The sequence below is a fragment of the Hemiscyllium ocellatum genome, chromosome 1 (assembly GCF_020745735.1).
Source record: "Hemiscyllium ocellatum isolate sHemOce1 chromosome 1, sHemOce1.pat.X.cur, whole genome shotgun sequence".
NCBI classification, from domain to species: Eukaryota; Metazoa; Chordata; class Chondrichthyes; order Orectolobiformes; family Hemiscylliidae; genus Hemiscyllium; species Hemiscyllium ocellatum.
Genome location: NC_083401.1, coordinates 83,132,326 through 83,158,773, shown reverse-complemented (window position 1 = coordinate 83,158,773; position 26,448 = coordinate 83,132,326). Strand labels below are relative to the sequence as shown.

General features: G+C 42.4%; 1 protein-coding gene across 2 annotated transcripts in view; it reads right to left on the bottom strand.

Annotated features, from left to right (window-relative positions):
- Positions 1-26,448, bottom strand: part of LOC132819047 (E3 ubiquitin-protein ligase RNF180-like) — a 139,121-nt gene that overhangs the window by 103,877 nt on the left and 8,796 nt on the right. For both annotated transcript variants that reach the window (XM_060830340.1, XM_060830351.1), the window contains exons 2-4: positions 25,302-25,427; positions 20,707-20,802; positions 4,882-5,928 (exon numbers count right to left, since the gene is read on the bottom strand). In XM_060830340.1, the coding sequence (XP_060686323.1) occupies positions 4,882-5,928; positions 20,707-20,802; positions 25,302-25,412 (1,254 nt within the window). In that variant the 5' untranslated portion in view covers positions 25,413-25,427. The remainder of the gene's footprint in view (positions 1-4,881; positions 5,929-20,706; positions 20,803-25,301; positions 25,428-26,448) is intronic.

Below are 26,448 nucleotides of genomic sequence, written 5' to 3'. Positions count from 1 at the left end.
AACAAACACAGAATGTTGGAGAAACTCACTAGGTCAGACAGCATCTGTTGAGAGAGAAATAGAGTCAACATTTTGAGTCTGGTATGACTTTTGTTCAGAGCTGAAAGGTGTTGGAAAATAACTTCTTTTTTAATATTTCTGACAGAGGCAGAAATGGGGAGGTGGTAGAGAGACCCAGCACAAAGGTTAAAGGAATAGTTCTTAGAGGAGAAAGAAAGGGATATAAAAGTGGTGTCAATTAAGGTGTGAAAGGGAGAGAATGTGATCAGTTTCCCTAGTTATTGAATCCTCTTCCCCTACACAGTTCCTCTAGCCACACATTTATCTGTTATAGCTGGTTATGTTTATTCCCACTAGCACTTGGCTCTGGTAGCAATCCTGAGATTACAAACTTCAGAGGTCCTTTTTTTTTCATTTAATTCCAAAGTCTCAACATTCTTCGTGTAGGATCTCATCCTTTTTTTTAAACCTATGTCTTTGGTTCTGATATGTATCATGATCACAGGTTATTTACCCTCCCAGTTTCTGAATGTCTCCATTCAGCTACAGACATTCTTCACCAGGGAGCCACATACCATCCTGGAGTTTCTTTTATGCCCACAGAAACACCTTTCTGCTCCAATTACTACTGAAATCCCTCTCACTATAGACCTGCCACTCTTCTTCCTCCACTCTTGCACACCAGAGCCGCCCAGTGTGCCATGGACTTGGCCTTCGCTGATATTCCCTGAGAAGACATCTCCCTCAAAAGTGTCCAATGTGGTACATTTATTGGTGGTAGTGATAATGGGTGTGAGGAAGGGGCAGTGGACTCCTGAACTAACTGCCTTCCTCTACTGTGCTTGTTGGTCACCCAGTCCCTTTCTACCAGCTCAGTCCCAAATTGTGGCATGACCACCTCATTGGATATGTTGTCCACAACAATCTCAGCATCATGGATGTTCCCAAACGAGTCCATCTCTGAATCATGATTAGCCAGTAGCTGCAGCTGGACACACATCCTGCACACGGGGTCAACAAGGACACTGGAAATGGCCATGACTTCTCATACAGTGGAGGAGGAGGAGCAGACGATGGGTACAAGCTCTATTGCATGACATTTGTTTAGATTAAGGTTATTAGTTATTCCCTTTAAAAGAATATTCATTATGCTCAGGACCTTATTTCAGTCCAAACCCTCCAACTGCAATTCAAGTACTTGGAGACCTTACTATGACTACAACATGGGAATCAAATCTGACAAAAATCTATAACTGAAATTGAAGGTGTAGTAACACAATGAAGCATTCATATTAATAACTAACTTCACCACTTGCTGTTAAAATGAAAGTATTGAATTCCTAAACTAAGCAGTTGAGACACTTGCCCATTGTGTAACATGTGCTTTATGTGATCAGTGAAGCTGTGAGAAGTTTAACTTGCCACTGCTGATTAAATCAGATTAAATAAATATTTCTTACAATTACTTACACGGAAGTTTCACTTTGCCAAATCAGAAAATGAATTTTAAACAGCACAGTCTTGACTAAAGAAAGGATGCTGCTATGCCATACCAGATGAAAATATTCAGAAACACTGACAAATAGAAGTGTTAAAAAGGCAATGTAAGCTAGCCTAAAGAAAAGTCCTAAAAACTTTACAATTGCATTAACTTTATTATAAAAAAGATGAAATTATTTCAACAATTCAACATAAAAGCATCTGGAGTAAAAGCACTGCGCTGTGCATCTGACATTAACACCGCCGTCAAATACAGAAAATCTAAACATGTTCTCCTGACTTCCAATGGGTCACAACCATCACATCTCCACCTCACCCCACCATTAACATTCATGGGGTCACCTCTGACTGGAAGCTTCATTTGACCAGTCCTGCTGATATCATGGCTACAAGAAAAGATTATAGACATCTTGTGTTAAGTGCTTCACTGACTCTTCCATGCATTGTTTAAATTGGAAGTAGTCACCTGATACAGCTACATCAACCAAAAAGGTTCAACAGCATCCAGTCCAAACTAGCTCTTACTAGTAAACTTTCAGACTGAGGGTTCCATATACATTATGTGAAATATGAGAGTACAGGAACATATCAAACATATTTCACCAACAACTTTTACCACGTAAAATTATAACAGCTGTAAATTGTATACCATTAGAACTAAGCTCCCTTTAATCTCACACACTTAGCTTTGCAGTTTCTTTCTCATCATTGTTCCAAAACCCTACTATTCCTAATTAACTGTTATTTCCAATACACGTTGTAGCTTTTAAATCCTGTAATAAGCTCTCACCACAAATAGAGGAGAAAGTGAGGTCTGCAGATGCTGGAGGTGGCGGAAATGACGGTGGATGATACGCTGTATATGGAGGTTGGTGGGGTGGTAGCTGAGAACCAGTGGGGTTCTGTCCTGGTGGTGGTTGGAGGGGCGGGGCTCAAGGGCGGAGGAGCGGGAAGTGGAGGAGATGCGGTGGAGGGCATCGTCGATCACGTCTGGGGGAAATCTGCGGTCCTTGAAGAAGGAGGCCATCTGGCTGTACGGTATTGGAACTGGTCCTCCAGAGAGCAGATGCGGCGGAGATGAAGGAATTGGGAATATGGGATGGCGTTTTTACAGGGGCAGGGTGGGAGGAGGTGTAGTCTAGGTAGATGTGGAAGTCAGTCAGTTTATAGTAGATGTCCGTGTTGATTCGGTCGCCCGAGATAGAAATGGAAAGGTCTAGGAAGGTGAGGGAGATGGACTGCTCCACATATCCTATGAAGAGGCAGGCATAGCTGGGGCCCATGCGGGTGCCCATGGCAATTCCTTTGGTTTGGAGGAAGTGGGAGGATTGGAAAGAGAAATTGTTCAGCGTGAGGACCAGTTCAGTCAGTTGATGGAGGGTGTCAGTGGAAGGGTACTGGTTGGTATGGCGGGAAAGGAAGAAGCGTAGGGCTTTGAGTCCTTCATGATGGGGGATGGAGGTGTACAGGGACTGGATGTCCATGGTGAAGATAAGGCGTTGGGGACCGGGGAAGCGAAAATCATGGAGGAGGTGGAGGACGTGGGTGATGTCCCGAACGTAGGTGGGGAGTTCTTGGACTAAGGGGGACAGGACCGTGTCAAGGTATGCAGAGATGAGTTCGGTGGGGCAGGAGCAGGCTGAGACAATGGGTCGGCCGGGGCAGTCAGGTTTGACCCCACTGGTTCTCACCTACCACCCCACCAACCTCCATATACAGCGTATCATCCGCCATCATTTCCGCCACCTCCAAATGGACCCCACCAGGGATATATTACCCTCCCCTCCCCATCAGCATTCCGAAAAGACCACTCCCTCCGTGACTCCCTCGTAAGGTCCACACCCCCCACCAACCCAACCTCCACTCCCGGCACCTTCCCCTGCAACCGCAAGAAATGCAAAACTTGCGCCCACACCTCCCCCCTTACTTCACTCCAAGGCCCCAACGGATCCTTCCATATCCGTCACAGATTCACCTGCACCTCCACACACGTCATCTATTGCATCCGCTGCACCCGATGTGGCCTCCACTATATTGGGGAGACAGGCCGCCTACTTGCGGAACGTTTCAGAGAACACCTCTGGGACACCCGACCAACCAACCCAACCACCCCGTGGCTCAACACTTCAACTCCCCCTCCCACTCCACCGAGGACATGCAGGTCCTTGGACTCCTCCATCGCCAGACCATAACAACACGACGGTTGGAGGAAGAGCGCCTCATCTTCCGCCTGGGAACCCTCCAACCACAAGGGATGAACTCAGATTTCTCCAGTTTCCTCATTTCCCCTCCCCCCACCTTGTCTCAGTCGAATCCCTCAAACTCACCACCGCCTTCCTAACCTGCAATCTTCTTCCTGATCTCTCCGCCCCCACCCCACTCTGGCCTATCACCCTCACCTTGACCTCCTTCCACCTATCACATCTCCATCGCCCCTCCCCCAAGTCCCTCCTCCCTACCTTTTGTCTTAGCCTGCTGGACACACCTTCCTCATTCCTGAAGAAGGACTTATGCCCAAAACGTCGAATCTCCTGTTCCTTGGATGCTGCCTGACCTGCTGCGCAATTCCAGCAACACATTTTCAGCTCTCACCACAAATACCAAAGAAAAGGAAAACAGAGCTCACTTTTAAATCCACTGCATAAAAATACCTACTTTTACTACAGGTTTCTATTATACAATAGTTCAAGCCTCAGTTTTCTTGTTTACTTCTAGTGCCTGGAGGTGCACTAGGACCTAGGGTCTGCCTTTTGCAGACCCAGATTACACTCTAAGAAGAAAGGACTGCTTGAAATTCCTGGAATTGTCCAGGAATTCTGAATCAATAAAGTGTGGAGCTGGAAAAAGCACAGCTGGTCAGCAGAGGAGCAGGAGAGTCAATATTTCGGGCAATCTGTGGGCTCCACATTTTACTAACTTTGACTCTAACTCTCAGCATCTGCATTCCTCACTTCAGGAATGTCTGAAAACACGCTTCCACAACACTTCCTTGACATTCCTCTCACTGTGCTTCCAGAATAACACCAGTTTTCTAGCTGCAACCAACTGGAATTTGCATACTTATATACTGCATAGCCTCCAGTATACCCTATTAATATTTGGCACAAAAATTAGAAAACAATTTTACAATGCAACTTTAAAAACTGAATACTAAATATAGTACAAAACTGTTGTGCAGTGGCTGCTTTTTCAAATGTGAATTTAAATTATCATTGTCAAAAAGCAGTTTTTGCCGTCTAGGAATAATTTTAATTCCCTTCAGAAGCCAAATGGAATCTATGTTGCTGATTATTTTCTTCAAATATTAAATTTGTTGATTTTCACAGTGTGATAGATGGCATTAGTATGAATATCAGATGGATCTTGCTTTCAGGCACTCACCTGTTTCTGTTCCTTCAGCTTGCTCTGCCACCGCTCTCGTCTTCGTTGTTTCCTTTTCAAACTTTTAAGTTTATTTCTTTGTCTTTTATTCAGTGCTTTTCCACTTAGAGTAGAGAATACGGGAACGTATGGAGGTGATTCATTGCAAGGATTGCTTGTGCTTCCATCGTGCCCTTCCTCCCACTCCTCAATGCTTCTTGCTTCAGTACTCGAATCAGACGACCAACCTCTAAAAGTAGCATTGGTAAATTTGCTCCTGCAATGTCTTGGCACAGATGGTCCAGGATCCAAACTTTCTTGTGCTTCTACAGGACTGGTAGTGAATGATTGAGGACATGCCATAAAATCAGACTCTCGACTGTACTGACTCTGAAATGCAGAACTGCTGGACTCTGCAGATGCAGGCTGTTGCAGGTTAACATCTTCTATCAATGGAAACTGTCTAGAACCAGTAACCTCACCTAGATGATGCATTATAACTCCGCAGGAAGCTGACCGTGGGCACAATCCATGCATGCTAGAAAAACTAACAGATTCATCCTTTGAGTTTGTGCTGCTAAAATCCAGACTGAGAGACTTTTTATGAAAACCAATCAATGCACATCTGGCTCTCAGAGGCTGTGAAGCAGAAGAGCCTGGCTGTGGATAAGCTTCTTTGAAGTTAAATTCATTGCTGTCAACTTTTACCATTTCTCGGTTGCGTGATCTTGCCTCCAGGCAAAGTGCTTCAGTTATTCTTTCACGATCCATTTTTCTCGAAGAGTGTAAAAAATCTTTAAACACTTTGTTGGACATGATGTTTTCTGTTCCATGCTCCACATTTCCCACCGTTTCTAACTTGTAAATGCGTCGCAGTTTCGGGCGAGATTTCACCTTTGCCGACTCAATGGTTCTGATTAAACGTGGTGTTTCATAGTCAGTACGACTCTTACAAATATGTACAGTCACTGCTTGCCCACAAGGGCATTTTGCTTTGCTGACAAAGTTAAAATCCCCTAGGCGGGCCCCACAATGTAGGCAGTTCAGTTTCCCAATTGTCCACCATGACTATGGAAAAGAAATAGAAAACAATCTGGTCATTGTAACAAAAAAAAAGTGGGAAACAGGCCACATAAACTCTTTTATACAATTCACAAGGTCAGCTTTTCTTTTCTGTGTGTAGTGTGGAATCTAGTACAACACAGAAAAACCAACACAACAGTAAGGCTGAGACACCTGACATAGCAAATTGTGTTTTTTTTACAATGTAAAATGTAGCAGCAGACTTTAGAAATATATGTTGCCATTGATATTAGTATTTTTCAGCAAAGCCTGAAAATTCCACACTATTTCACGTCAAATTTCAAAAAGGTATAAGACGCCATCTTCAACTGTGAAGAATATAAGTGGCTTTAATGAACAAAAAGCAATAGCCATGTATGTGCAACTGAGACCAGACTGTCGGAATACAGCATATAGTTCAACAAAATCTCAAAGCTAAACCATTAACCTACAAAGCATTAAAACAAATACAAATTAAATTGTTGCATAGCTTCATTGCTATTTCAGAATCCTCTGAAAAGTATTAAATATCGTTGAAAATAATTATGAATTGGTCAAGGTCAACACAGTTTGTTATGTTTCTTTAGGCCTAAAATGTATGGAAAATGATTTATTTGAAGATGGTACAAATTACATCCTTATCACAGTGAGTAGATATTCATCACAGTGTGTCTTGTAAATTCCAATTTACATCGTTTCTCACCCTAAATAGAACTTTTACTGTAAAGGTTTGTGTTCTCAACCATAATCTAGATTTTGTGAAGAGATACTTAAAAAATGTCAATCTTTATGGAATTAAATAGCCCCGTGAACGCGCTGAATAATCATACAAATGGAAAAGAAGCTCTCGGTATTGCTCACCTAAAATAATTCAAAAGTCTGTGAATGACATTTGAAAAATAATTAAAATTCATCACTTGTCATTAATGTATTTGTGTCATTCAGCTATGGAAGGAGAATAAATACAAGGCGAATGCAAAAATTACATCTGATTGTATCAAGTAATATAAATAATGTGCCACAATATGATAAAGGATTCCTTTTAAATACAGAAAACGTTTCAAGAGCAAACGTAAACACCTTTAATACAAACAATAATAACAACAAAAGCTTTGAATTATGTTTGCACTGGAAGAGACAAAAATCTGCAGTAGTAATCCTCCCTTGGCTGATGACTTAGGCAGGGAACTTACCAGCAGAGAATCGCACCAGTAAGGTGGAGCACTCTGCTCCGGGAAAACAAAATTCTGCATCAAATGAAAAGTAGTTCTGAAATGGAATGGAAGGGACCCAAGATTTTATTTTAATTCTAGAAATAATTCTCCTTGAACCACAGAAATTAATTGACAAGGGATGGGAGCATTGCAAGGAAGACACTATGGAACTCTTCCTCCAATGTGTTAGTCAGCAGCATTGCGTCTGATGCCCAAGAGCCTAGTCTCATGCAGCAACTTGTAAGTGTACCTCCTTCACACCCCTGTATTCAGTTTGATTTCAGTGGAAGGAGAGCTTCATAGCAGAATACACCCTTATTTCCAGAGGCATGCGGAGTAAAATTCCCACATTAGCTGTACAATGTTTGGGTCTGGGAGATTGTATGCATAAAACATTTACAGATCTTTAGTGAAGGAGTTCAAAATGTCAGAAATTCAAAAGATCTGAGTTCCACCTATGTATCTATGCAGATCTATGTATCCAGTGACCCTTCTTCAGACCTGAGTATAGCTAGGAAAAAGACCGGTATATATACTGAAGATGGGGTGGAGGGAGAGAGAGGACTAAATGACAGGTAGAGATGAAGCCCAAACAGAGAGAACAATAGTTAGACAAAGGAATGGGTAACGGTAATCCTGATAGAATCAATAGCTGCTAATAGAGAAGGATTGGTAGCTGACAATGGGATGGTTACTGTAACACCACATTGTGTATGGGGTTGGGGTAAGGACATGTGCGAAAATACTCAGGCCCTAAAATTCTTGAACTCGATATTGAGTCCAGTTTGCTGCAAAGACCCCCGAGTGGAAAACAAGATGCTGTTGTTCCAGCATGCACTCAGCTTTGCTGCAACACTGCAGCCAGCCTGAGACAGAGATGTTGGCCAGGGAACACCGTGGTGTGTTCAAGTGGCAGGCAACTGGAAGCATAGGGTCATTTTTGCTGACAAAACGCCACCCCATCTGTATTTCATCTCCTCACTGTAGAGGAGACCACATTGTGAGCAGTCAATACATAGACTAGATTGAGTGAAGTGCATGTAAATCGCTGCTTCCCCTGGAAGGTGTGTCTAGGTCCTTGGATATTGAGAAGAGAGGAGGTAAATGGGCAGGTGTTATACCTGCTGCAATGGCCTGGTATGGCAACTACTCTGCCCAGAAACGGCACAGCCCAGACCATCCTGGAAGCCAACCTTCCATCCATGGCCTCCATTTACACGGAACGTCATCGAAGACCCATTGCACCCATCTCCTACAACCTTTTCTGTCAGGCAGAAGATACAGAACCTTGCACTCACGCATCAGCAGGTTCAGGAACGGCTTCTTCCCAGCCATGATTAGACTGATAAATGTACCCTCTAACTTCAAGTAATGCTGATCTTGCATAGCACACACACTGTGCAATGTAACCTGTATGCCTCTGTCTAGTGTTTTTTCGCCCTATGATCTGCATGTCCTTGCTTACTTTAGTCTGCCTGTACTGCTTGGAAACAAAGCTTTTCACTGCACCTAGATACACGTGACAATAAATCAATCAAATCAAATTTGATTGCATGTCCATCCCCCAACTCGATGGTCTCAGGGCACTCCCCTTCTTTCTGGGGAAGAAAAGGTCCAGACCATCTCCGTCTATCACCACTCTCCTCCACCTGGCTGAGCTTGTCCTCACTTTGAACAACTCTTCCTTTAACTCCTTCCACTGTTGTCAGGTCAGCAGCAAGGCCATAGAGCTTAGTTAGACCTGTCTCTTTGTGAGGTACATGGAATATGCCAAACCTACTCTGGACACCACCGACAACTCTCTCTCCACAATATCGATGACATCATCGGTGCTGCTTCCCTCTCGTGTCCGGAACTGGAAAGGTTTATCGATTTCGCTTTCAATTTCCAACTTGCCTTTATCTTCACCTGGTCCATCTCTGACTGCACCCATCCCTTCCTCAACATCCATGTTTCCATTTCTGAGAATAGTCTGGTCACCAATATCCACTACAAAACCATCGACTCCCATTTCTGCTATCTCCAGCAGGATGATACGACCAGATACACATTCCCCTTCCCTTCCTTGCCAGCCTTCCATAGGTACCATTTCCTCTGGGATACCTTGGTACTCCTTCACTCCCAACATCTTCCCACAGCCCCATGGCACCTTCCCATGCAATTACAGAAGGTGTAATTCCTGCCTATTTACTTCCTCCCTCCCGCCCCAAAGACACCTTACAGGTGAAGTAGCACTTTATTCAAACTAGTCTATTTGCTGCTCACAATGTGGTCTGCTCTACATTGGGGAAATGAAGCGTAGATTGGGTGACAGAACATCCACGCTCTGTCCACAAAGAAGACGCTGAGCTTCCAGATGCCTGCCCCTACAACATACCACCTTGTTCCCTGACCAACATCTCTGTCTCAGGCTTGTTGTAGTGCTCCAGTCCAAGCTGGAAGAAAACCACCTAAATTTCCACTTGAGAACTCTGCAGCCTTCTGGACTCAATATTGAGTTCAATAATTGTAAGGCCTGAGCACCATCTTCCATGTCCTTACCCAAACCTCCACCCACCAGGCCATGCCATGACATGGGCCAGCTACCACAACCATCTAATTTTCAGACAATAATGGTTCTAATTAACAGCTATTGATTCACCCAGGCTGATCTTTACCTATTCCATTTCTGTCCAACTGTTGTTCGCTCTCTCTCTCTCTCTCTTGCTGAGTCCATCTACATCTACTGTTTACTCCAGCATTACCCCATCCCCACTTTTAGCAAGCTATAGTCAAGTCTGAAGGAGGGTTACTTGACCTGAAATGTTAAATCTGCTTTCTCTCCACAAATGTTATCAGATCTGCTGAGTTTTCTCAGCAATTTCTGTTTTTGTTTTTGTTTTTGATTTCCAGCATCTGTGATTTTTTGGGTTTTTTTGTGGAATGACATTAGTTTTGTTCTCAGTTCATAAGTAGCCAGGGTGAGCAAGGTCTTTTTATTCAGATCAGAAGCAAGTTTTTCAATTCTGTTCAGAAAACTCTGTTGAACTAAGAAGTCAGTATTGTTTCCTTCCTACAGTAAAGATTCAGGACAGTTCAGGGAATATGTTGCTTCAGCAAAAGGATAGTTTGTGAAACTTTCAAATCGTGCAAGTCTGGTTAGAAATCTACAGGACCAAGAAAGGTTATGGTGTCAAATTTGACAGCCATTCATACGAGCAGATTTAGAAAGTCTCAAACAAAGTTTATGGTTTAGAATCTGGAAGGAGTAATTAAGTAGATCACAAAAGAGTTAGGACAGGGAGAATACTTTCTCTGGACTTGAGACTATTGGGAAACAAGCTGAAACATTGTTTTGCTGTGTGAGAAAGATCATTCTATCTAAATTACATATTTAGATAGCTTTGGTTTGCTTCACTTTTCTTTTTCTTTGTGTTACAAATTTTTCTTCCATAAAAGAAAACCTACAGCCTAAATGAATAAACACAGTAATTAAACACCAATTCAACTAACTAAACAAACTAAAAATCCATCAAGTCAGATTTCTGACTTGTCTCGTAATATCTATTTGTTTGGATCTTAACAAACCCAAAATGAAAGTCTTTCACAATCATGCACAATTCACTGCTTCTGATCCAAAAGTCATAATCTTTAACTTTATCAGTTATCACCAATATGTGGAAAATTAACTCCTCAACACCTGGAACCCATCCACGTTGACTAACATTGATGTTCTACCAGGCTCAGTATTGGGTCCTTTGCTGTTAGTGATATATAGTAATGATTTAGACTTAAACATGAGAGGCATAGTTGGGAAATTTGGAGATGACATAAAGATTGGGACAGGTACTTGACAGTGAAGGCAATAAATGTTGACTGTTGGAAGACATCAATGTTTGATTGAGTGGGTGGCAAGTGGAATACAACCCAAAGATTGCAAAGCTATGCATTTGGGCCGGGCAAACAAAACAGAAATTACATAATAAATGGGAGGGTACTGAGAGGAGTAGATGAAATGAAAGACCTTGGCGTGTATGTCTCCAGGTCCCTGAAGGTGGCAGGATAGGCTAACAAGTTGAAGAAAGTAACTGGATGTTTTCTGTCACTGGAACTATGAAATAAGGAACTAAGTACAAGAGCAGGGAAGTAATGCTGGAATTAAATAAGATGCTGGTAAGGTAGGTCACAGCTGGAGTTTTATGTACAGTTCTGGTCACCACGTTAGAGGAAAGACATAATTGCAGTAAACGCACGAGAAGAGATTTACAATATTGCCATGGCCCTAAAATTGCAGGTGTGAGGAAAGATTGGAGCAGGCTGAGATGGTGATGTAATTAAAGCATGCAAATAAATAAGGGGCTTGGATAGAATAACAGAGACATCGATTATCTGAGAATACAGATTTAAAGTGATTGGTAGAGGGGACATGAGAAAAAAACCTTTCCAGCCAGAGGATGGTGGGTGTCTGGAATCTGCTGCCCAGTTTGGTACTTGAGGCAAAAGGTGGCATAGACTAGCCGGCTTTTTATTCAACTGGCATAGACACAATGGACTGAATGGCCTCCTTCTGTGCAATAACTTTTCAATGGTTATATTGTTGACTCCAGAGCTGTAACCCACCTATGTCAACTAGACACTTTCTGTAAACACACAGACATGCAGCAAGGAATTGTGAGCCTCTGATGAAGAATTGGGTTACTAAGTCCATTTTGTATAACACAATAGCATTTAGCCTACCCATTTAGCGTTGCTGTCCTTCCTATCTAATTATTTAAAAGACATTTGCACTCAGTTTTCCTACGTATGGTGACTAACCCTATCGCACATAGGTGCAAAGGGGATGACAAATGTTGGTAGAAGGAAGATTCCTTACAAGGAATGAAGTTATATTGAAGGTAAAATAATTTAAGCTGACACGATCAAAACTTCAAAAACAGCAGCTTAGAATTTTTTAATAAAATCAAATCCTTACATTAATGATTTAGCATTAAGAGTCCAAGTTGTACAGCACAGAAACACACCGTGCTGACCAAATATCCTAAGTTAATCTAGTTCCATTTGCCAACATTTGGCCTATATTCCTCTTCATGTAGCCATCCAGATGTCTTTTAAATGTTGTAATTGTACCAGCCTTCACCACTACCTCTGGCAGCTTGCTCTATACATGTACCACCCTGTGTGTAATAAAGATGCCCCTTAGGTCCCTTTAATATGCTGCCCTCTGGTTTTGGACTCCTCTATCCTGGAGAAAAGATTTTGTCTATTCATCCTACCCATGCTCCTCATGATTTTATAAACCTCTACAAGGTCACTCCTCATCCTCCGACGCTACAGGGAAACAGCCCCCAGCCTATTCAGCCTCTCCTAATAGGTCAAACCGTCCAACCCTAGCATAATCCTTTAAGTCTTTCCTGCACCCTTTCAAGTTCCACAACATCCTTCCTATTGCAGGGGGACCAGAATTGAATGCAGTATTCCAAAAGTGACTAACCAATATTCTGTAGAGCCGCAACACGATATCCCAGCTCCTATACTCAATGCACTGACCAATAAAAGGCAAATGTATGAAACATCTTCATTTCCTGAATATAACATAGCAAAACTTCAGTTGTTAAGAACAATGCATTTTAACTGCTTCTGAAATTAGTACTGTGTGGAATGAAAGAACTTTTATTGTTAAAAGACAAAACTGAAACACAGGTTAACAGTCCCTCTTCAATTATCAAAATAAGCACAGCAACAAAAGGCAGTACAAAAATAGTAAAATTGGTACTTGCTATATACTTTATAAAATGTGCAACTTAATCACTTTGGCTGCATCCTGCTGATACATCAATGTCTTCTTCTAGTCCACTTTCGTTGTTACAAATTACAATTTATTTTTATATTTAGACATTGAAAATCACTAAACATGCAAAATCCTTTCTACTGGCATTGTTTACCTATTTGCTTCTATTTCATTTTTGCAGGATTTTTCCCCACTATCTCACATTTCCTGACCATTGCTTAGTTGAAAAGCTTGGTCAGCTTGTTTGTTAATCATTCCATAAGTGACCGACCCACTAAGTTTGAAATAGCCTCTCATCCTTTTCCCCCAACTTTCTTGTGAAAAATATTACATTTGCATTACATTTGTACCATTAACTGAGACTGGAAAATATGGAGTGAATATTTAATTCTGTCCCTATAGACTGTATAAAAGCACTATTATACAGTGGATCATCTCCACTCAAGGATTCTCTCAAAAAGATGTTGTCCAATTTATACTGCATATGCTCATTGCTCTTGGGGACTAATAGTCAACCTTGTAGATTGGGATTGGAGTTAGATGTAGACTGATTGGTAAGCATGGTAGCAGGCAAGTCAATCAGTCTGGCTAAATTCAGCTTCACAAATTGCCATGTTGAGATATAAATTTACCATTTCTAAAATGCTCAGCCAGTATTCCACATTGTGCTTTTGGTTTTCATTATTCAATATCAAGAGGGTTACCAAATCAATGATAATTAACTAAACACTGCTGTTAAACAGTATTTTCAAAAGTATTTTTCCCAGCCCTTTCCAAGTTAGACAACAGATCTATTGGTTAGGAAGTAGTAGCACTTTGGTCTGTTGACACTCACTATGACTGACATGCAGAAATACACTTAGCATCATAGGAAGAGATACTGAGAATAAAATGGTTATAAAGAGCACACCTAGTTTTACTATACATTTTGCATTAGCAGCAGGGTACTGGGTTCAATTGGGACGATAGAAACGAGCTCCATGTTCACAAGACCACGTTGTGCTCTTGGTATTTAAAATTAAATGTTTTGAGATTTCACAGGATATCAATGATCTGTTGTTGTGTTTTGGTTTGAAAGGCTGCACTATTATCATATCACACCATCATTTTTATATCTTGTATAGCCTTATAGCTGTTTGACAAGGGTATGTTTCCATACTGTATGCCTCTATGACTCTGTTTTGTGTACATTTCTTATTATATCTTACAAGGAATGCCAAGCAGATGTAATTTAGTGTAAAGTCATAGAAAAGGTGAAGGATGAGAGAAGATGTAGCCTTTTAGCTGTAAGATTAAAAAGTGAGACTATTAAAGGAAGGGAAAATGGACTCAGCAAGATGGTGGCGATTCTGTAGAACTGCTGTGGACAGCTCTGTCTAACAGCCAAGACATACTGGTGTTTTTTTGCCATCCCTGACCAACGTATATGGTGGAATTATTAGTTTAAAATCTTACAGAACACACCTTTGCTAATATTTGGGAGTGGGAAGGATGTCAAAAGGAAAAAGAGCGAGCAAACAGCAGCTCCCCTGCAGCACCTACCACACCAGAGACTGCAGCAACAGCAGCCTCTCCTGAACCCCCCAGGGACCTGACAAACTCACAGGAATTGGCTGCGGTGATGGAGAGACTTACCTTGAAAGTTGCGGCTGCGATTGAGGAGTTCCATGGGGAGATTCGTGCCCAGGTTCAACCCATCGCATCCGTGCTGCAGAAGCACAAGCAGGTGATCCAGGCCTCGGTGAATGGCTGGAGGAGGTGGAGGGTCAAACTAAGGCCTCGGAAGCTGCGATGGACTCCTCAAACAATCGGATCCAGGTTCTGAAGCGAGAGGTGCAGGCCTTGCGAAACCATATCGACGACCTCAAAAATCGAGGTTGGAGGATAAATCTCCGAATTGTCCGGCTCTCTGAAGGTGAGGAAGGTGAGCAGCCAGTCAGCTTCTTTGAAAGCTGGCTGCCGAAGTTTTTGGGCCTTCACACAGAGTCCAGCAAGTTGCAGATTGAAAGGGCTTATCGGGTTACAGTGCACAGGTCAGACCCAGTGCAGCACCCCCGCTCGGTTCTAGTGCACTTCCCCTCAAAAAAAGACAAGCAAAAAGTCATAGAAGCTTCCAGATCCCTAGGAAATGATCCACAGGCACCGCTGTACAAGGGGTCAAAAATCATGTTTTCCAGAATTTCTCTGCAGCTGTAATTTGAAAGAGGAAGTCCTTCAATGAAGTTAAAAAGAGGCTGAGGAACCTGGACATCCAGTACTCCATGAGATACCCTGCAGTGCTTCACTTTAGCCACAAGGACTCAATTTATACATTTGACTCAGTGGATAAAGCTAAAAACTTTGTAGACACTTTAAAATAGATGGATTGGCCTGAAGAATATGGTTAATGTTTGTTCTCATTTCTATCTTTCCCCATGTTTTTCCTTCCTTTTTTATTCCTTTCTTTCTCCCTAATAATTTCCCTTTTGGAAAGGTGGAAAAGACCTTGGAATAAGTTGTTCCTTTTTTTTAATAACTGGATTTTCTAATGGGAAATTTTGTGGATGTTCTTTGTTGTCTCTCCCCCTTTATTTTAGTTTGTTCTGTTTCTCTTTTAGTCACAAGTACGGGTAACATGAAGCCAGGGATGGGTGGAGTGCTCATCCTGACTTTGTGTTTTTTCTGTTAATTTAAGGATCATCTGCTTGTTATTTTTTTCTGGCCTAAGGCTGGGGCACAGTCCAGATTTGAAGGAGCTGTGAAAAAGGGGATGGGTAGGGTGAGTGCCTCCTATGGGCAGGGGGGAAAGAGTCTTCCATTCAAGGTTTTATAGTTGGTTTTCTTTGTAGTTCTTTGATAGTAATAGTTGTTTTTGGTTATTATAGAGTAGTTTTTGTACATATAGTTCTTCGACTCTATGAGTCTTTATTTACTTATGCTCTGTGCTTTGTATGCAGGGTTCTCCCTCCCAGGGGTTCAAGGGTGTCTTAAAGGGATATGGTTAAGTGTTTTACTAAATGGTGCAACTGGAACATTAATGGAAGTCATTCGCCTGTTAGAAGGAAAAAAGTGTTTTCTAGCCTTAAGAGGGAAAGGGTTAATATCGCTTTGTTGCAGGAAACCCATCTTGATGAGGGGGAACACCTGAAATTACAACAGGGGGATTATGACTGGGTATTCTTTTCATCCTTTACTACTAAAGGTGGGGGAGTGGCAGTACTTCCAGAGAAATCTTCCATTCACATTATTAGAGCAGGTGAAAGATGAGCAAGGACAGTTTGTGATACTTAAAGCCCTGATACATGGGGGAGGAATATGGCAAGTTAAAAGATCTACTGTCCTCCAGCGCATCCCCTCAAATTTTTGATGAGTGCTTTCTCTAAGTTGAGTGCCTCTGGAACACGGCACATTATTATGGGGGGCGGGGTTTAATTGTCTTTTGGATCTGACAGTGGACAGGATGCCTTGTGGGCCCCAACTATTTCTTCACAGGCCAAGCAGGTGGTTGACTTATGTGAGGAGTTGGGGCTGGTGGATATTTGGCGATGTCTTCACCCGACCGGCAGGGACTTCACCTTTTTTTCAAACCCACATAAATGTCCCACGAGGACTGACTTCCTTTTGACTCCCTCGACCCTTCTGGATTCGATTATGGGTTGTAAAATTGGGAACATAGCTATCTCTGATCACGCGGCAGTATATTTGGATGTTAAGACCAAGACTGAAGGGCTCGGTGTGAGGCACTGCATTTGGACCCTTTTCTCCTTAAGGATTCCAAATTTGTGGAATACTTTTTGAAAGAGTTTCAGGAATTCTTGCCTATCAACTGAGGCATGGCTAGTAGTCCGTCTATGCTATGGGAGACTGCTAAGGCCTTTGCTAGGGGTTTGGCTATTTCCTATTCAACTAGGTGGAAACGACAGAAGGAGGAACTGCAGTGTCTACTTGAGACGCAGTTGAAAGCTGCCGAGGCAGCACATTTTACACAGCCTTCAGTGACTAAGCTACAGCGGATCACGGCCCTCCAGGCTGCCTTGAATTCAATACTGACTCAAAACGCAAAGAAAGAACTTGCTTTTGCTCGACAAAAGCTGTTTGAATACGGGGATAGGCCAGGGAAGTATTTAGCATACTTGACTAGGAAAAAGCATGCTGCCCAATCCATTACTGCAATCAGAGACAGGTCCTTACATTCGATGCTAAAAAGATTAATGAGGCTTTACAGAGCTTCTACTCTGAATTGAATTAATCTGAAGGTTGCAAAGACAGGTGGGCTAAAATGGAGACCTTTTTTAAGAACTTGGACCTCCCAGGGGTAACCTTGGAACAGGCCTCTCTCCTTAATGCCCCCTTGACAGTTCAGGAAATACAGGAGTCAGCGAGGCAACTTCAGAGTGGGAAAGCACCTGGCCCCGATGGTCTCCTGGGTGAATTTTATAAGGAGTTTATAGGGATTCTGTCAGGGTCGATGTTGGAGATGTACAATCACTTCTATATGCATGAATGCCTACCATCATCTTTGAGAGAAGCTAATATTTCCTTAATTCTTAAGAAGGGGAAGGTTCCTGAGGATTGTGCCTCATAAAGGCCCATCGCTCTCTTAAATTCAGATTTCAAGATTCTGTCCAAGATCCTGGCACTGAGATTGGAAAGGGTGTTGCCCCATATTATTAAAGAGGACCAGACAGGCTTTTAAGGGGCCGTAGGCCCTCGAATAATATTAGAAGGTTGCTGAATGTGGTCTAAGTTTGTCAGCAATGATCGATTCAGGGGTTGGTGATTTCCTTAGATGCAGAAAAAGCATTTGACCAGGTGGAATGGCCATATATTTTTTATATCTTAGAACAGTTTGGGTTGGGTGGAGTCTTTGCTAGGTGGGTGGAGGTTTTATATCACCACCCTCTGGCCACTGTCATCACCAACGGAGTGAAGTCTGGGAATATTACAATTGGTAGAGGTAGCCGGCAAGGGTGCCCCCTCTCACCGTTGTTGTTTACGTTAGTGAGTGCCGCTGGCAGAGGCCATTTGTCAGAACGTCCACATAACCGCTCTGGAAGTGGGATCGAGGGCACCCAAGATTACACTGTATGCGGATGATGTCCTTCTGTTTTTATCAAACCCGATGACCTCTGTACCCCAATTCATACAATGTATCAATTCATTTGGGGCTATTTCAGGATATAAGATTAACTTTGCAAAATTGGAAGCTATGCCTTTGGGGAATCTTAAAGATGTGTCAGAAGTTGAAGGTGGCCCTAAGTTCCCTTTTAAGTGGTCACGGGCAGGGTTCCAATATCTAGGCATTTTTATTAGCCCCAAGTTTGATCTGTTATTTTGGACTACTTTGCTCACTTGCTCGACAATATTAGGCGAGATCTCAGAGATGGAAGGCTCTTCCAATTTTATGGCTGGGCCGAATATCTCTCATTAAGATGAATGTTCTTCCTCGTTTGCTTTATCCCATGCGTATGCTCCCTATAATGTTTCCAAGGTCAACGCTGCGGAAACTTATGGGGTGGTTTGGTTCCTTTGTCTGGCAGCGTGGGTGGCCCCTCATCAAACTTACCAAATTGAAGTTGCCTCAAGGAGGGAGAGGAGTTGATTTCCCAGACATCAGGAGGTATCAGTCGAGTTCCCTGCTCTCCTTTGTCTGTGATTGGGCAGGTAACAATCCAAACTCAATGCGGCTGGATATCGAGGCCTCCCAGGCAAAGTGCCCTCTTGTTAACCTGTTGTTCATGGATAAGGTGAGGACAGTTATGGACCACTGCCACAACCCCATTGTCATTAGTACAGTCAAGGCTTGGAGGGCAATGAATCAGAGTGAGTGTTGTTTTTCCAAGACTTCGCCACTAACGCCTATAGTTGGCATGCCAGGGTTCTGATCAGGGATGATGGACTCAGGGTTCTAAGTATGGGCAGCGAGCGGAGTTTCTGGTTTGGGAGACTTGTTTGAGGAGGAGGTTATGATGTCTTTGAGCAACTGAGCCTCAAATACGGGTTGCCCAACAGAGATCTTTCCTGTTTTTTAATCAGGTTAGGGATTTCTTCCAGAAGAAGACTACACTTCTCACTAAGCCCTATAAGCCCGACACAGAGAGGTTGTTGCTACGTTCCGCAAGCACCCTTTCGGTTAATGCCCTCTATCACCTGCCGGGTGGCAGGGCCTGGCAGGATACTAACCGGTTATGTGAGGTCTGGGAGCAAGAGCTGGGAGTGGACATCTCTTCTGAAACATGGGAGAACATATGGGAGAATACTCAAAAGATCTCAATCTGTAATTGGACATGCGCTACACAATTAAAAGTTCTGCACAGGGCTCATCTGGCATCAGACAGTCTGACGAAGTTTAAAAAAGGGGCATCTTCAGTGTCCCCCAAATGTAAAATAAGTGTAGGTACTCTTACCCATTGCTTCTGGACATGCCACAGGCTCCATGTTTATTGGCGTGCTGTGGCGGGAGAGATCGGGAGAGTGATGTCAAAGTTGACTGATATCTCTCCTCTTAGGTCTACTGAATTTACCACCTTTAGATGGGCATGAGAAGTAACTGTTTAATATTCTTGCATACTGTGCACGGAAGAATATTCTGATGAATTGGGTGTCTGAGAACCCGCCGAGTTTGCTGAGATGGCAGAAATTAATTATGGAGCACATTCCCTTGGACTTTTTTTTTTACAAACATGGTGCACCACACAACAGACCATTTTTATAAAACATGGCAGCCCTACTTGAGTTATTTGGATATAGATTTGTCAGTTATCTTAACTATGGAGTTCGTTTAACCAGGATGATTAGATTTGTCAAGCCCTGGGCCCTGGAGGGAGTCTCCCGAGTTAATCTGGGTATGTATACAATGCTCCCGTTCCTTTGTTTGGGAGCTTTGCGCCGAGTATAGCTGTTCTGTATTGTGTGTGGTTTTTTTTTTGGTTTCTTTAGCTTTTTTTTGGTGTTGCTTTCTCAGTGTTAGAGTTTGTTTTGTATTATAGGGTAGGTTAGTAGTTATATTGTAACTTGTGTTTTTTTAAATTTTTATTATATTGATATTTGTTATTGATTATATTTTTCAATAATTTTATATGTTTGTAAAGTTAAAATCATTTTGCTAATAAATATATTTACAAAAAAAGGAAGGGAAAATGACCAGTAGTTGTAAAAGTTTCATGCAGTCTTCCTATTGTGTGTGTTGTCTAAGAGTATCATTCGCTCTTATCATAAGCACAACCTCTGTGTCTAGAGTTTTAATTCCTGATATGGAGACAACAGTTCACAGGTTGCCACTCTTGCCGTATTAATTTACACAGGAAGCCCCCAAACCGATTTCCTGAACATTTTCTAAACCTTGATCAGCCAGTGAACCTATCCTATCGATGGTGTTAAATGAGAAATGATGAGAATTCCAAATCTTGCTTCACAGAGATCCAAGTATAGCACAACCTCAGTGTGGTTGCAAGGCAGGTTAAAACTTAGGTCTTATATTTGAGTACAAATGTTAGTCAAGACTACCTGAATCCTGTAAATGACATTACAACAGTTTTATTTCGGAAAGACTGGTGTAAGAAGATGGACAATAAGTTTATGCCATAGTTGGGAGAAAGCAGCATATAAATCAAAATCATTTTCTGTATTACTAGCCTAATTATAACGTTTCTTGATTTAATTCTGGATCCAAATTTTTAATAATAAATAATTCAATAACTTAAGAAGAAAAACCCTGGACCTACATTAGATGTAAGCTGGCAATGAAAACTGCAACCACTCCTCCAAGGGGTCATAGGTTATGGACTTGCAGCATTTCCTGTTTTTAAATTCAGTAATCTTTACCTTCTCTATTTCTTTTGTTATCCAGGAGGGAAGAGCCTCTACATTCAGATGCCAAACCATGCAGCTGTTTTGCCCAGCAGATTCCTCAGCAGCATTCTAAAATCAAGGACAACAGGATTTGTTAAAGAAATAACTTCCTCAACGCACTTTATATAAAAGAGAACAAACGTACTCCATTGTAGCTTAGAAGAACTAGTCAGAGCTAGATTTTGTCATGGAAACAGGAGACAAGACTGTTTTTTTGTCAGATCCCTGTCTCTAGTGGGAAACAGAGTGAAGCTTGGATTTTCCTGATCTAGAGATGGGTTTCCTGTTTGATTAGGAGACAGATTTCAGACACCAAAGACAGCCCAGAGAGAGCCAGCAAATTGTCCTGAGGGAGAGAGTTTGTGCCAAAGTGTGACAGAGAGGTATGTTATCAGAGAGAAGCTGAAGGCCTGGTAACTGTGTGGGAGGGGAAGAGGTCTTCCTCCCAAAGAATTGCCAAACGGAGCTTGCCCATTATAGAGTAGGGAGATCTTTCTGTTCAGACCCATCTTACTCCGCTCCAATTCCTCCCATTCTTTCACTTTCTGCTCTTCTCCTGGTGAGCTGTTCCCTTCCAGGATCTCACCATCCTCAAGGCCTGTACCTCTCTGGCAGAACATCTGATCACAGTGGCTAAGACCCTTAGACTTGAGCAAGGTAGATATATATAATAGATATATGCACTGACACCAATACCCCTTCAACTTGTGAGCTTGATGTGTTCATAAAATTATAGAATCTCTAGTGTGGAAGCAGGCCATTTGGCCCATCAACTCCACACCAATCCTCCAAAGCACATCCCACCCTATCCCTACAATAATGCCTTTCCCATGGCTAACCTACCTAACCTAAACATCCCTGGACACTATGGGCAATTAATCCACCTAACCTGCACATCTTTGGACTGTGGAAAGAAACCGGAGCACCTAGAGGACACCCATACACACTGAGGAGAATGTGCCAACTCCACACAGACAATTGCCCAAGACTGGAATTGAACCTAGGTCCCTGATACTATGAAGCAGCAGTGCTAACCACTGAGCCACTGTGCCACCCAGCTCATGTTGTCCAACATCAGTACAGAGCATCTGTCACCAGTGTGCAACTGTCTCTGAGGCTGCAGAGCTACACTGATGAGTGCACAGTCATCAGTGACTATCAGCCTAAAGAGTCACAATCTCATTTTGGCACTGGTTCTCAAACATGTCCAGGCAACCTAACCGGTGCTCATGGCAGTATTTCCTTCTCTTTTCATGTCATCTGCCTTGAAGCCCAGCGCTGCACACTTCCTTGCAGGCTGCTGTTTCATAACTCCATTGACCTGGGCTGTTGAGGGTGCAGCCACCCATTTTCAGATATAACCTTTCTGGTGCTCAGGTGAAGTCCAAACACCTCTTATGGCCACATGTTGCGAGGAAGGTGATGAGTCTCCAAACTAGCAAAACCCTCAATAAAGAATCCTCCTGTGATCTGTCATGGACTAACTTCAAAGCCTTTAATCTCAGAGAAGCGGGAACACTTGTCTTTTTCAACTTTTGCTGTGTGATGGTACTTGCCCAACATGGCCCTCACCTGCCTGCAGCTGGTTTGAGGCAGACAGTAGCTGAAAGCCACCTGGCCGTGGGAAGAGACCAAACCTTTACAGGGTCAGGATATTAAAAAGCTCTTAAATACTTTAATTCATCTTTTTAGGAACCCAGGGGAGTTTAGAAACCCCCTTTCCCCCCTCCAATCCTTTGGGGAAATTGTCAAACATGGAAAAGGCTTTCTCTGGGGTGTGAAATATCCAAAGATAGGTGGTGTAGCTTCATAACTAGAGACAGACAGACAGACAATTTATCAGGGAAGAGGAAAAAGCTCTGTTTGTTGAGTGGGTGGGCATGTGGTAGAAGAGATATTTGGTCTGAAAGTCTTATTTTACATATAGCCTACAGGTTAAGAGGATTCGGCCATCTGGCCCCTCAAGTCAATTCCACCATTAAACAAGATCATAGTCAATCTGGTTTGGGCCTCAACTCTACATTCCCACTTACCCCCAATAACCTCCTGCATTCCTTGTTTTTACTTTAAATACATTTGATGTCTCCATTTCCAAAGACCCTCCAAGGGGAAAAAGAATCCTCCTTATTCCTAGCTGTTGTGGGAAGATGACGGTTAGCATGTCAGGCTTTACCAGAAGGAGGAAGAGAGAATTAATCAGTGCAAGGACTCAGTAGGCCTATACAGAAAGCAGCCTAAGCTATCACAATGATAATCAAATCTACTGATTCCAGGTGACCTTGAGGAATGCACAAGCATACAGCATCGCCAACTCAAAATCTAATTGATGATCAAAATTTGCAACCATATTGCTTTCACCATTCTATATCAGGTATTGGTGTCCATCCAGCACCTGCATCATCAGAGCCAAATACACTTTTTTTGCCACATACAGCCATCTCCAATGATACTGGCATTTACTGTTGCAAAACTTTTAGGATCATAAAATGGCTTAACTCTTCTTCAGAGTCTACAGGAAATGGTTATAGAGGCATAGAGATGGACAGCATGGAAACAGACCTTTTGGTCCAACCCGTCCATGCCGACCAGATATCCCAACCCAATCTAGTCCCACCTGCCAGCGCCTGGGGCATATCCCTCCAAACCCTTCCTATTCATATACCCATCCAAATGCCTCTTAAATGTTGCCTCCACCACATCCTCTGGCAGCTTATTCCATACACATACCACCCTCTGCATGAAAAAGTTGCCCCTGAGGTCTCTTTTATATATTTCCCCTCTCATCCTAAACCTATGCCCTCTAGTTCTGGACTCCCTGACGCCAGGGAAAAGACTTTGCCTATTTATCCTATTCATGCCCCTCATAATTTTGTAAACCTCTATAAGGTCACCCCTCAGCCTCCGACGCTCCAGGGAAAACAGTCCCAGCCTGTTCAGCCTGTCCCTGTAGCTCAGATCCTCCAACCCTGGCAACATCCTTTTCTGAACCCTTTCAAGTTTCACAACATCTTTCCGATAGGAAAGAGACCAGAATTGCACGCAATATTCCAACAGCGGTCTAACCAATGTCCTGCACAGCGCAACATGACCTCCCAACTCCTGTACTCAATACTCTGACCAATACAAGAAAGCATACCAAACGCCTTCTTCATTATCCTATCTACCTGCGACTCCACTTTCAAGGAGCTATGAACCTGCACTCCAAGGGCTTTTTGTTCAGCAACACTCCCTAGGACCTTACCATTAAGTGTATAAGATTTGCTTTCCCAAAATGCAGCACCTCACATTTACCTGAATTGAACTCCATCTGCCACTTCTCAGCCCATTGGCCCATCTGGTCCAGATCCTGTTGTAATCTGAGGTAACCCTCTTCGCTGTCCACTACACCTCCAATTTTGGTGTCATCTGCAAACTTACTAACAGTACCTCTTATGCTCGCATCCAAATCATTTATGTAAATGACAAAAAGTAGAGGGCCCTGCACCAAGCCTTGTGGCAATCCACTGGTCACAGACCTCCAGTCTGAAAAACAACCCTCCACAACCACCCTCTGTCTTCTACCTTTGAGCCAGTTCTGCATCCAAATGGCTAGTTCTCCCTGTATTCCATGAGATCTAACTTTGCTAACCAGTCTCCCATGGGGAACCTTGTCGAATGCCTTACTGAAGTCCATATTGATCACATCTACTGCTCTGCCCTCATCAATCTTCTTTGCTCTTTCTTCAAAAAACTCAATCAAGTTTGTGAGACATGATTTCCCATTCACAAAGCCATGTCAACTATCCCGAATCAGTCCTTGCCTTTCCAAATACATGTACATCCTGTCCCTCAGGATTCCCTCCAACAACTTGCCCCACCACCAAGGTCAGGCTCACTGGTCTATAGTTCCCTGGCTTGTCTTTACCGCCCTTCTTAAACAGTGGCACCACGTTTGCCAACCTCCAGTCTTCCGGCATCTCACTTGTGACTATCGATGATACAAATATCTCAGCAAGAGGCCCAGCAATCACTTCTCTAGCTTCCCACAGAGTTCTCGGGTACACCTGATCAGATCCTGGGGATTTATCCACTTTATTTTGCACATTTCTAAATTAGCAAGTACTATATGTTTTCCATAGGTTCATCTAAGTTAAATGGTAAAAGGAAACCCTTGAAGACCAAACTATAGCAACTATATTTTAACCAACAAACAGGTATTAATTTTATGATCTACTGAATATATATTAATGAATACAATTTTGTGTCAACAATTATTTCATGCAGTTTTGATGACAGCTTCAGAAAAAAAACGAGGAAATAAAATATTGCAGATTATCAAAGTGTTTCTTTCATTATATTTTGCTCTGAAATGTCTTAAACTGTTCATACAATGATCAGTTGGATTTTTACTGAAGTCAAATTTTCCAAGTTTAATCATATAAGCGATGCAGTTGTTGAATTTAATAAAGTTTAAAATATTAAACCGGCTACAAAAGTCACAGGAACAAAGTGCATCGCTGAATCCAATCTTTATTTCACGATTGAGGGAGCATACACATTGTAACAGAACGATCAAATTTGTACTTTACCTGTAATGTTGAAGACTGCATCCATTGAGAAGGGGATAAACTATGAGCATCCAGCACAAATCTTCGGCATTTCCAGCATCGTAGAAATCCTTCCATTATGTGAATACCCATTGAATCCTTATTTACCTGTATGAAAATTATCACAAGATACCCAAATGGAGTAGCCAATAAATTTATAATGAATTCAACCACAAATTTGAGGACATGATCTATTTGGATTTCCAGAGACCATTGATAAAGTGCTGCACAGGATGCTGCTAAATGAGATAAATGCCCATCCATGGTGTTAGGGGCAAGGTAGTAGCATGTATATAAGACTGACAGATGGCAGAGAGCAGGGATAAAGGGTTGCTTTACAGAATGACAGCTGGTAACTAAAGTTCTACAGAATTCAGTGTTGGGACCACAGCTATTAATGTTACACTTTAATAATCTGGATGAAGAAACTAAAAGCATTGTTGCTACGTTGCAGATAACACAAAGTTGGAGGAGAAGTGATGATGAGGAAATGGGGGAGACTGCAGAAGTCCTTGGACAAGCTTGGAGAATGGAAAAAGAAATAACAGATGGAAAACAATGTGGGAAAGTGTGAGGTTATGCATTTTAGTAGGAACAACAGAGGCATACACTATTTTCTAAATGAGGAAAGGCTTGGGAAATCTGAAGCACAAAAGGACTTGGGAATCCTAGTTCAAAATTCTCTAAAGGTTAACATGCAAGTTCAGTTGGTAGTTAGGAAGGCAAAGGCAATGTTAGCATTCACCTCAAGAGGGCTAGAATAGAGAGGAACCTAGATTATCTGGCATTTGATTATCTGAATTTTGGATTATGCATCAAGATCGCAAGGTCCCAAAGGTTGGCTAAACTGTATTATCCAGCATTGGATAATCTGAGCAAAATACTCCCTGCCCGTGTCATTCAGATAAATCGAGGTTCCTCTGTACAAACGCAGGGATATTCTGCTGAGAGTGTATAAGGCTCTGGTCGGACCGGATTTGAGCAGTTTTGGACCCAGTATCGAAGGAAGAATGAGGGCAGAGTGGTGGACGTGATCTAAATGGACTTCAGTAAGACATTTGACAAAGATCCCCATGGGAAACTGGTTAGCAAGACTAGATCTCATAGAATACAGGGAGAACTAGCCATT